Source organism: Corylus avellana, chromosome ca3, assembly GCF_901000735.1.
Source record: "Corylus avellana chromosome ca3, CavTom2PMs-1.0".
NCBI classification, from domain to species: domain Eukaryota; kingdom Viridiplantae; phylum Streptophyta; class Magnoliopsida; order Fagales; family Betulaceae; genus Corylus; species Corylus avellana.
Genome location: NC_081543.1, coordinates 16,243,921 through 16,256,384, shown reverse-complemented (window position 1 = coordinate 16,256,384; position 12,464 = coordinate 16,243,921). Strand labels below are relative to the sequence as shown.

Sequence of the window (12,464 nt, the reverse complement as noted above, 5' to 3'; positions counted from 1 at the left end):
GCCTATGCTTTATCTCTTGTGCACATTTAAGCTTTAATTGAGGTTTTGTTTCGCTTTATTTGTGAGGTCTGTTAGGTAACTATATGAGGTTTTTGACTAGTCATATTTTTCAAATTGACCATATGCTAGTTGAACCTAGGGCTTAAAAATTCTTGCTTTCTCTTTTGTGATAAGCACCAAAAGTTTAAGGACACTTTCTCAAAGAGAAAAATAAACAAAATAGTGAAACAAATAAAATCAAAAGATCATATTCCAAAAGGAATTCATTTCACTGTGTCAAACTTGTACAAATTATTTTACAAAGAGAAATGTATAGGATGAGAGTGACTAGGCCCTAGTATAATAAGGTTTGACTTTTGATTTGATATACTTGTCAAAACCTCATTTTGGTGAAACTTTATCCTCATTTTGTAAGTTGACCATTTTTCTCTTTGAATGGCTTACACACACACACACCAAACAAGGATTGGTTAAATGGAACATTGTGTCTTTTGCTTGGGTTAAGCAATATGAGTTCCTTGCCTTTTTTTATCTCATGTATATTTTGCATATTTTGAGCATGTTTGGGATATTCATTGTTGAAATACATGAGTCGTTGATGTGTGTATCATGTGTGTTCATTTGACTTTTAAGGGGGAGAAACATGTTTTGCATTTCCAGTTTCTTGTTGTTAATTGAGTCATACATTGAGGGGGAGTTTTGCTAATGTTTCTTTGTGATCATGCATTCTATGTCATTTTTTTATCATGAGTTTTATTTATGTCTTCTTGTTCCACATATGCCTTGATGTATTTTGTGAAGTGTTTCAGGAAACATGAAGACCTTTTGTCATTCTATGACAAAAAGGGGGAGTAAATATGGGGAGATGATGGAATTGGCTCGACATTTTGGTTTTGTCACTGAATTGCCAAAGTGAGAGTTTGTTAGTTCTTGTGTTGGCTTAATTCAGTTCCAAAATGCAGAGGTTACTGTTCACAGGCTCAAACACTGATATAGAATGTTCAGAATCAAATCTCCACTATTCATAATGTAGATTCATATGTCATGAACGTCTCTGCAAAATTTCAGCTCAATCGAACCACAAACGCCCATCGATCGGAGCTGTTGGTCAAGACTAGACAGTATTTTCAGAATGCTGTTTCACTCATTGCATGCCAGGTCTGGACAAGCCTTCCCCGTGTCGGGACCGCAATTCCAGAAACCTTATTTTTGCTCCACAAGGTCGTGTCTGGACAGCCCATTAACCTGTCCGGACACCTCGTACCTATTATGCCCAAAAACATGTTTTTAGTGGGCCTAGGTCTAGGGAAGATTGTGAGCGAGGAGACAAGTTGGAAGCTTGTCGATCTTACAAAGCCAAGGTCTTTCAAAGGGTTGTAAGTGTTCATAGTGTCTGTAATCTTTGGATAATCTTTTGATAGTGATTTCTTGGGTTTGGCTGCTCCGGAGAGGTTTTACTTTTAGAACGTTTTCTAAAAGGTTTCCTCTTCGTTACCAAAATCTTTGTGTTTGATTTTACTTGTTTTTGGTGATTGTTTGCTTAGATTTAAATATCCATTAATTCGGCATAAAATTGTGATATTTATCTGTTTAGAGTTTTTCAATATTTAGTATTCATCCAATAATAATGACAAGATACTTGTAGTTAATTATTAATTTTTTTTTTTTATTTAACAATGATTTAATAATTTATTGGGAGTACCACATCATCATTGTTTGATGTATGTTGGACAAAATTATAGTATTTAGCATTATTATTTCTCAATTGCTAATTATATGAACTCACTCACAAATGCACTGCATCTCACTCCCTAAAATAAAGGATTTGACTTAGGTGTTGTTTAGAAATTTTAAAAGCAACTTTGTAGAAAATATTCTTAAAACTTCTAGCATTCTTTTTCTTTTACGTGTGAAAAATCAGTTAATCGGACATCATACTCAAGGCCAATCCAACGTGCAATGGAAAAGAAAACAAGCATGACTTATGTTAGATCATGATCTAATTCCATATTAGGTTTATATTTGTTTTCTATGCCCATATTAGGGTTTATATACCTTATAGGATATTTACCTTCTAGGATTGATAGGTTTGATTGTAATTAAATCATTACTATACTTATCTTCACATACCCTAAGATTTGATTACCATTCTTATCTTATCTCTAGATTGGCCCAGCAAGTCGGTAAGACGTGGATCGTAATAGGTTTGAAAATGAAACCTATGACTCATCCACCGTGACAAACACATCTCACTTAACAATAACATCCCATAATCTAAATACACATTATAATAGATAACAAATCAAGCCATGCCATGACGCGAACCAAATTGGCCCAGCATTCAGTAATACGTGGATGGGTCATAGGTTTGAAAATGAAAGTGATAAAGAAAATACAGGACCATCTCACTTAACAATAACATCCCATAATCTAAATACACATCGAAAATTTTATCCACCACACATTTGTAAAGAGACCCCATATATATGCTTAGAAAAAAAAGACCCATACTTGAAATATATTAATCACACATTTGTTTACAATTCGTGATCCGCAAGGAAAGATATATAAGCTGGTGGCTATAGTGACGACATGTGTAGAATTTACATTCCCATAACATTAAACTCCGGTAAAACAAAAACCAGCTTAAAATCAAAATTTAATGTCTCGGTTATAAAAAACAGCTGACATCTTAAAAACTATTGAATTTAAAATGAAGGGTCACGATTTCGTAACATGAAAATCTTCAATTTTGACTAATTTGAGGGGATTTTAATCCTTATTTAATAGTGTGCATGATATATCTTATTTAATCTTGCAGAAAATTAAATGAGAGGTTAGAGTTTGTCTAATGGGCAATTTATTTCGTCTATTGGTAATGTTATATATAGATGGAGAATTGAGCCCAATTAATATTCTGGTATAGGTTGATTTGTTTTGATGTAACGTGTTCATTGAGTTCCCCTCCCCCCTCTTCTAACTTGTACTTTGCTTAGAAAAAAAAAAAAAAAGTGTTCATTGAGTTTAGATTTTGAAGCTTGTTTCAGTATCTGGTTTCTACTTGTTTAATACAGAAGTACTGTACAGAGCTATTGTGGTTGGTTTATAAAAAATGATCTAATTCATCAAAAAAGATATATCTTATTTAAAACTTTTTAATTACATATCAACATATTTATCATTTGATAATATATATTATTAACTTCATAATTTTTATTTTATTTTTTATTTTTTAATTTTGATTATGAAATGGCTTCTAATCAAAGACAAAATTCATAATTTAACTCTAGAAGGCAGATCGAGAGCACGCATTGAGCTTTTTTGAAAGGAGTAATCATCATAATAAAGGTTTTTTCTTTTTTTGCAACCGCTTAAGCGGCTAGTAAAATAGGCTAACCGCCTTGACGGTTATTTAATAGTTGTCAGTTACTGCTTTTTAAAAGTTAAAAAGAGAAGACAAAAAAAAAAAAAAAAAGAAAAAACCGAAACGACATTATTTCTACGATAATACGGTAATACCCTACTACATACAACGTTGTTTGTAGAGTTTTATATTTGAACATCTAAATGACGTCATTTCATATATATATATATATATATATATATAGGTGGTTATCGATTTTTTCAAATCTTAAAAGTGCTAATCACACCATCCTACATCTCCTCTGTAATGTTCCAATTATGAAGCATAACTACATTCTCAAGATTATTTTTAAGCATACCTTTCCCCAAAACTCTGGTTTTCACCTCCCCAATTATTTAAAATAGAAAAAAAAATATTAAATTACTAGTTGTCTCAAAACCTTAAGCTGATAAAAAAAATTAAATTTAATCACTTAATCCATACTGTAACACTTCCCCTTACGTGTGGGCTCAAACTTCCTTTTAATAGGTGAGACCTAACACGTGCAATATTTAATTTAAATGAGAGTTAATTGATGGAGTTAATGTTTGAACTCAGGATCTTTGGCTCTGATATATACCAATTGTGAAGGAGAGAAACAATAGGGGGAGTCAAACAAGAGTAACTTTTTTTTTTTTTCTTTTTTTGTGGAAATTGGATCCAGATATCATTAATCAATAAGAGCTTGCTCTTTTACACATTCTGGATAAGAATCCCTCCACAATTTATCCTCACCACTAGTTGTTGCCAACTTTGCTAGACGGTGGGCTACTCCATTTGCAGATCTTTTAACATGTTGAATTTTCCAACTCTGCATGTTGTGAAGAAGAATTTTCGCTTCATTAACCATAGCTCTGTAACTTCACCTCTCAGCTATATTCAAAGCGTTAACAACCTCCAAGCAGTCACCCTCCAAAATGACCTGCTGAAAGCCTAAATAACATGACAACTCCAATATTGCCATACGTGCAGCAACCAATTCTGCTACAAAAGGTTACAGAATGTAAGGTCTAGATATGCAGCTTGTTGCAACGACCCGGCCTGCATAATTTCGAGCAACAATGCCCACTCCCATCCTCAGCCGTGATCGAGTAACTTAATATACATAAATGGACCCAAATTTGTTAGTTTAAGATTTTGGGTTAGAAGTGGTGTCATAGTATGCATATTAATTTACTCTTGTTTGACTTTTCATAGTATTTCTCTCCTAAATAATTAGTATCAAAGCCCATATATGGGTGCTGATATGAGTATCTTGGTTTGACTCCGGTAAAAAGAGTGTTGTTTCTCTTAGAGTATGCGTCTTAATTATAGTTAGCTTCCGCTGCGTCTGATATGAGTATCTTCGTTTGACTTCGGTAAAAAGAGTGTTGTTTCTCTTAGAGTATGCGTCTTAATTGCTATTAAAAAAAATAGCCTATTTTAACTGCTATTAAAAAAAAAACCACCATTAAAATAAATGAGAGAAAGGAAAAAAAAAAAAAAACAAACACAAACATGTGAGGGAATGAAAGCTATGGTTGTGTGGCACCAGAATGCTCTACTGAGAAGAAGAGAATGTTTGAACTAATTAGATCTAAGTGGTGTAGTTTAGAGAAGAGAAAATAAAACTATTAAGCAAGTAATGCAAATTTCTGGCGGGTAAAGAAGAGATCCATTACATTTCAGGAATCTTGGTCAAATTTCCTGGCGCGTTAGCAAATTTATGCGCCAGGAATTCATGATGTTCAGCTGTGTGCAAGGAGGAATTCCTGGTGTTTTACAAGTCCGCCACAAAATTTTTTTTCTTGGTATTTATAGTAAACGCCAACTAAATGAACTCCAGAAATCACTGTTTTTATTTATTTATTTATTTTATTCTTCATGTAAGCATTACTTTCTCATGGCTCGAAGCATCTTCGATCATTGTGAGCCTCTTTTTTAATCCTGTGACTCATTTTCATTGAGATTAATCGTTGAATCTTACTGTAAAAGCACGTTAGAACAAATTAATTAATAATGTTTTAAACAATCTATTGGAGATACTTTAACATGTTAAGGATAGAAATTCTTTGGAATAAATATTGATTTATATTTCCTAAATCAAGAGATTTAGATAATATTTATTAACTATGATTTAAGGGATGCGATTGTATTTAAAATAATTTAAATCATATGTAAAGTTCTATAAATAGAGTTGTGTACTCAAGATATAAATCAATGAAATATGTAGCCTTTTAAAGGCTTTGATGTATGGATATAGGCTAGAAACAGAACCACCTTAAGTTCTGTGTTTATTCTATTTCATTTCATTATTATTATTCCGCTTTTATATTTATCATATTATTTCTTATATAACCAACCCAAAGCCAAAAAGTTTACTTATATTTTTCTCTGCCAGTCTTGTAAGACTATATATATTTCTTAAGGCAAGCAAAATACTTATACCACATTTCCTCAACTAATCCTAATATAAATAATTAATTGGGTGCTAATTTTGACAAACCCCAAAAGATTCCAAGACCCACCTGGGAAGCTAGTTATATTTCGTACGTGCAAGCACCCCTTCTAACGTTTGAACGGCGTGATACTTGGTGGTTGTCTACTTGTCTTTAAACGTTTGCCCGCCGTGTCATTTTCACTTAAATGAATTGATTTACAATCTGCACCGTTAATTTTACTACAGGAGATGTGATGTTGTTTTTAAAACAACACTTAATTAGCCGGATCCTTCAGGTAGCATGTGTTTTTCACATGTACGTCACAGCGTTACTAATCCCTATGGACCCTATATATATCCATCTTAGTGTATAATCAGATTCATCAGTCATCACCGTTCACTCAATCATTCCTATAAAAAAAGAACGAGCTAATCTTCGTCTTTGCCCTTGATAACTCTCCTCATCTCTCTCTTCATAGTAGCTGCGTTAATTAGTAGTCAGTGTCAACATTTTACTGCTTAACACATTTTCTTTTCTTTGATTTGCTGCCTGTCACTCTTCTTTGAATTCTAATGTATCAGAGTTTGAGAGATGCTGCTCAGGAAGGAAGCATTGATGCCTTGCACTCATTGGTACGGGGAGACCCATATATTTTGGATACAATCGATAAAATTCCATTTGTTGAGACTCGTTTACATATAGCTGCATCCGCTGGACATACTCAGTTTGCCATGGAGATCATGAGGTTAAAGCCGTCACTTGCTCGGAAGCTTAATCAAGATAGCTTCTCCCCGATGCACCTTGCTCTGCAAAATAACCAAACCCAATTGGTGGAGTGGCTACTTGATGTTGATAGCGACATTATCCGTGTCCCAGGAAAGGAGGGTGTGACTCCTTTTCATTACGTAGCTCAAATGGGAAACATCGAACTTTTAACCAAATTTTCTAAAGGCTGCCCGAAGTCTTATGAAGATGTGACAATTCGAGGCGAGAATGTTCTGCATGTAGCCATGAAATATGACAACTTCGAAGCTTTTGGACTCAATGCTAGGATGGATTCGGCAAGCTAGCTTTAAAGATGCCTCATCGTGGGAGAGCAAACTGCTACGCCAGAAGGATGAAAAACACAACACTCTGTTGCACGTTGCAGTATCCAAAAATCAATATGAGGCAAGTCCTAATTTCCACTCAAGTTTTATAGAGTTGGTATATGTTGTGCAAAGGATTCAAGCTCCAAAAATTGTCTTCAAAATTTTTAGTTAAGCTTTCGGTTGTGTGATAGTTGTTTTTATTTATGTTCTTGGGGCGAGTGTTTGCCGTTTGGATGAGTAATTATGTATCTCTACTTGTCTAGGTAGTGTCGTCATTACTGGATACAGGATTTGTTGATTTAGACGCCGAGAATTTAGAGGGTGATACGGTCTTTGACATCTTGGCCAAGGTGGACAACCAACGGATCAGTGATATGCTCATGCGACGAAAACGTCCTGCCAGATGTTTAACTGCACTTGGATATTGCTTAATATGTTTAAATAGACTTGCATATTACTTATTATTTCCTCTCATAGTACTGCTACGACAACGTCGTGTAGATTTGACCGAAACTCTTGAGAAGTGTGCCGTAAAAATACGTCGTCGGCAAACAGTTATAGCAGAGGAGAAGCGGAATTCCCTGTTGGTTGTTGCTGCACTGCTAATAACGGTCACCTACCAAGCAGCACTAAGCCCTGATAAGCAACCCAATGAGTTCAACTGCACAGCCCCAGTCAACGCTACCGGTGCCAATCAGTACTTCAACTTCACAGCCCTGAATCCGATCAACGCTACCGGTGCCAATCACTACTTCAGCTGCACTGCCCGCTTCAACGCTAGCAGTGGTGAAGTTAAACCAAACAGAGACCGAGCTGGAGACGTGTTCCTTTGGTGTAACACTCTAACCTTTTACCTAACAAACTTTACACTTTTCTTCCTCCTCCCTCCTGATTTTCTTGGAATCGTGCTCTTCCTCCTCCTTGTAATCCTCTCTTATGGCTTTTGCTTTTCAACTCCGTTATTAAGTGCTCCTATTCTACGATATCTTGGTCTAGCGTTGCTTCTGCCAGTTTATTCACTTCCTTGGATAAATAATTTCAGACCCAAACATTTTTCTTCCGATATAGAGTGAAAGTGTTTGTCACGCACAGCATGCATGTGTCGGTGGCATGATGCTAATTCCCCAACACAGTTATATATAAGTGCCACCGCAAATCTTCTCTTTCTTACTCTCCCGCCATCCATCCTTTTCCTCTAATTAATTATATATTAATTGTTGCTTTCTTTCTTTCTACACAATCTTAGCCCCCTTCTCCACGAACCAAACCTTCCCCACGGCTTCTCTCTACATTAATCTTCTCGTATCGTACCCACTAAAAGGAGAACTCACATTTGATTGCCTATAAAAGGAGACCATGGTGCTACTATTATGTGTGAGAAGCAAAGAAGAATATGAAGTCGTGTGAGCTGTTCCAGTGAGAATGATATTTTTCTTTTGTCAAAGTCAAGTACATGGGGAACGGGAAATTTGGTGTGCTGTACTTTTCTTTCTTTCTTTCTTTTTTTCTTCTTTTTCTTTTTCACCTTTGCAAGAGAATGGCGTGATGTACGTTTTTTATTTATTTTTTATTTGGAGTGAGATTGGTGTGTTGTATTAGTAAGCTTTAATGAATGTTTCTTGGGTTATTATTATCTTTTTTTTCTTTTATCTTTTTCAACTACTAAGTTAAGCAGTTATTTTAACAACTAATGTTACAAAAACTTAAACAAAAAAAAAAAAAAAAAAAAATGGTTACAAAAACTTCATATTTATTCGTACTAGCATATAACCTGTGGCATGCGCAGGTGTTTTTTAAGTATGATTTAATTTAAAATTTTTTTATATAGGACAAAATGTTTGTTTGGGCTAAAGACAAATATTAATGGGGCTTTTTTTCTACTTAGTTGGGCCTTATTAAATGGAAAGAAAAAAAGCCTTCTGACTCTTTTCAACATTGAAATCCACATAAAAAATAAATAAATCTTAAATTAATAGAAATACTTTCTCTTCCCAGCCACTCCATAATCGAGATCAAGACCAAGAGCCGTTAAGCATTAAATATCTTTTATACCAAACACATGCATTAGTATATATATCAACTATTAATGTCGACATGAATGAATTTGTTTTTATATTTTTCTTAAAAGAGCATAACTACTCGACCTACAATTCTAATTGGCATTTTATAATTTTCTCTTCTATCCATCAAGTCTCATGTCTCCATAACATTTTTTACATTGAAACCTTAACCGTCTAACATTTGATCAACATTCAGTACTCCTCAAACGAAATTCACCGTTCGTTTCACACATACTCAATACAAAAAGTACAACATTGAAAAAGGAAAGACCAAATGACAATAGGGAAAACCCCATCTTTCGAAGCTTGTTCTGCAGCCTCCTCATGCACTTCTTCAATATATGCCTCAACAAAGGATATTTTTTCCAATATTCAATTATCCTTTATATACCCTAAGTGACGCAGGAGAAATTTGAAAAAATTGCTATTTTAATTATGCATGTGTTCAAAACTAGATTCCAGTTCAAAACTTTTGATTGATTTATTGAAATTTTTGAAAAATTTTGCTTCCATGTAAACAATTTTTTTTTAACATTTAATTGAAAATTTTCAATTTTTTTTTTTTTTTCAATTAAATTTTGATTTACTGCTGGGTTTGAGTTTCAGATTCCAGGATATTATTTGAAAAAAAAAAAAAAAAAAAATCTTTTTTATAATTTTGTAAACTTTAGTAACATGTCAAGTTTGACATGTTACTAAAACTCTAGTAACGTGTCAAATTTGACACATCACCAAAGGGTGACATGTCAAAAATTCACACGTTACTAAAGTCCTAATAGTGATACACTGTTTTTTGACCTGCCACACACGTTGCTAATGACACGTCACTAACGGTTAGTCAATAAATCTCAACTTTTTGTAGTGAGATGTCCATTCCGACGCCAACTCCTTTCATCTTTCCCGAAGGCTTGCACCACTTGGAGAGCATCTCCTTCTAGGACCACCCTAATTATGTTAATGTCTCTTATAAACTACTAAAAAAATTGTTAATATTTCCTAATAACAAAAATATTCATCATAAAATTAAAACAAATTCTTAAAGTTATATAAATAAATAAAAACTATAAATTAAAAAAAAAAAAAAAAAACTGATAATCCCAAATGTGAAATGAAGACTTTTTGGTCTCGAACGCAATATGTATATGTGACAGGTCTTTGTTGCCATGCACACTACAAAAAAAAACAAGGTTTAGCAACATAGTTATTTGGGACATTTTTGGCCAAAAAAATGTCCCTATTGATTTCGCAACGCTTGATTAAGGACACTTGTGACATGTCGGTTTTTATGGCGACTAGAATTTAAGTTTGAGACGTTTTTTTACTGAAAAGCGCCTCGAAAAGGGAACGTTTGGAACAAAACGCCCCCTTTTAATAAAGGGGGCGCTTCCTAAACAAGCGCCCCCTTTTTTAAATGGGGGCGCTTCCTAGGCAAGCGCCCCCTTTTTTAAATGAGGGCGCTTCCTAGGCAAGCGCCCCCGTTTTTAAATGGGGGCGCTTCTTAGGCAAGCGCCCCCATTTAAAAAAAAGGGCGCTTCCTAATCAAGCGCCCCCATTTTAGAATGAGGGCGCTTCCTAGGCAAGCGCCCCCTTTTTCGAATGAGGGTGCTTCCTAGGCAAGCACACCCTTTTTTAAAAGGGGTCGCTTGACTAGGAAACGCCCCCTTTTTTAAAAGGGGGTGCTTGCCTAGGAAGCCCCATCATTCTAAAAGAGGGTCGCTTGCCTAGGAAGCACCCCATTTTTTGAAAGGGGGCGCTTTCACGCCGCAAAGCACCTCCAATAATTAATATATAAAGAAAAAAATTTTCTCATGCAATCCATATATATTTTTTATTTTCTCCTGATATACAATACGCAATACAATATTGTATTGCGTATTTCCTCCATAAATATTGGATTAATCCATAAATATTGGATTAATCCATAAATATTTTCTCCATTCATCAATCTCATACATTCTTATACATATATATCTCACAATACATATCTAATCCATATATACAATCTCATATCTCATAAGACATCTAAATCCAAAATGATGATATCATAAACACAAAGTGTACCACATCTTAAAGAGTTAACAAAAATTGTACCATACATATGAAATAAAATATCCAAAAAGATATCATAAACACAAAGTGTACCACCTCTTAAAAGAGTTCACAAAAATTTTATATTGCATATGAAATAAAATATATCAATGAGTTCGCTTAGCATTTGGCGCCAAATACGTATCCAACCTAACAGGTCAAGTATACGTACGTCACTTAACGATTACCTGCAAATGATAAAACCAAAAAACTTAGGATTGCATCAAAGAAGGTATTAAACACTGATACGGAATTCTACATTACTAGTATACTAAATTTTAATGAGAAATGATAGATCGAGGTATTAAATTTGTTTCATTAGGATGATCAATTAATGCTGAAAAATGCTCAGTGAATGATGCAAGATAGGAACACAATAAAAAAAATATGTCATTCCACACATTTCCAAGTGGCATTCCAGGGTAAGCTAAAGCTAAAGCTACAGATTTCTTTCATTGGATTATGCCAAATTAATGTTCAAATTAAGGATGGGGAGCCTGCAAGAAAATACTAGTACTATAGCTGAATTATCATTTTCATTTTACACTTTTAGATCAATTTATAGGCTGCATTATACTTATTAACTAAATAAATCATTCATAAACTGTTCTTAGCCCATTCAGTAAGATATAAGGATCTTTTAGGATAGAAAAGCAAAAAGATTCAAACAGTAATAAAATTTTCGATTGTTCATGATTGACCCTTGTAATGAATACATCCTACATCAATTATAAAAGCAGCTGGACTATTAATCATTTAAGTGCAGATCCTTGTTACTATTAATTATTTTTGTTGTTGTGTTTTTCAACTATTATTGTCTATGCTTATAGCTCAATAGCAATAATTGTCTCTCTGCTTGTTTCTAGTTAATAATGATTCGAACAGATTACCAATGGCCGCACTACAAAAAAAAAGGCCATTTTGTGACGTGTCAAACAGTTCCATTTTTTTGCCACGTCAGTAAATATTGACGTGCCAAAACTGGCACGTCAACAAATTTTTTTTGACGTGCCAAAAGTGGCACGTCAACATTTACTGACGTGTTGAATATAACACGTCAGGATTTACTGATGTGTCACTATCTGACACGTCAGTAAATTTGAATTCAATTTTATTTTAAAAGTTTTTATTTAAATAACATAATAATTTAATATTTACTAACGTGTCAAAATTAGACACGTCAGTAAATATTGACGTGTTACTTTGACACGTCAATAATTTATTGACGTGTTAAAATGACATGTCAATAATTTATTGACGTGTCAAAATGACACGTCAGTAAATATAATGTTTATACATATATAATATAAAATAAACATGATTTATAAAAAATAAAAATTAAAAAAAAAAATATATATATATATATATGATAAAAGGAATTCCTGACGTGCCATATGTGGCA

General features: G+C 33.9%; 1 protein-coding gene across 1 annotated transcript; it reads left to right on the top strand.

The window, feature by feature from the left end:
- The first annotated feature begins 6,395 nt into the window (after positions 1 to 6,395).
- Positions 6,396 to 7,987, top strand: LOC132174205 (ankyrin repeat-containing protein BDA1-like). Its single transcript, XM_059585897.1, has 2 exons — positions 6,396 to 6,884; positions 7,178 to 7,987. Exons 1-2 carry the CDS (start codon positions 6,396 to 6,398, stop codon positions 7,985 to 7,987), a joined length of 1,299 nt encoding a protein of 432 aa, XP_059441880.1.
- The last annotated feature ends 4,477 nt before the right edge of the window (positions 7,988 to 12,464 follow it).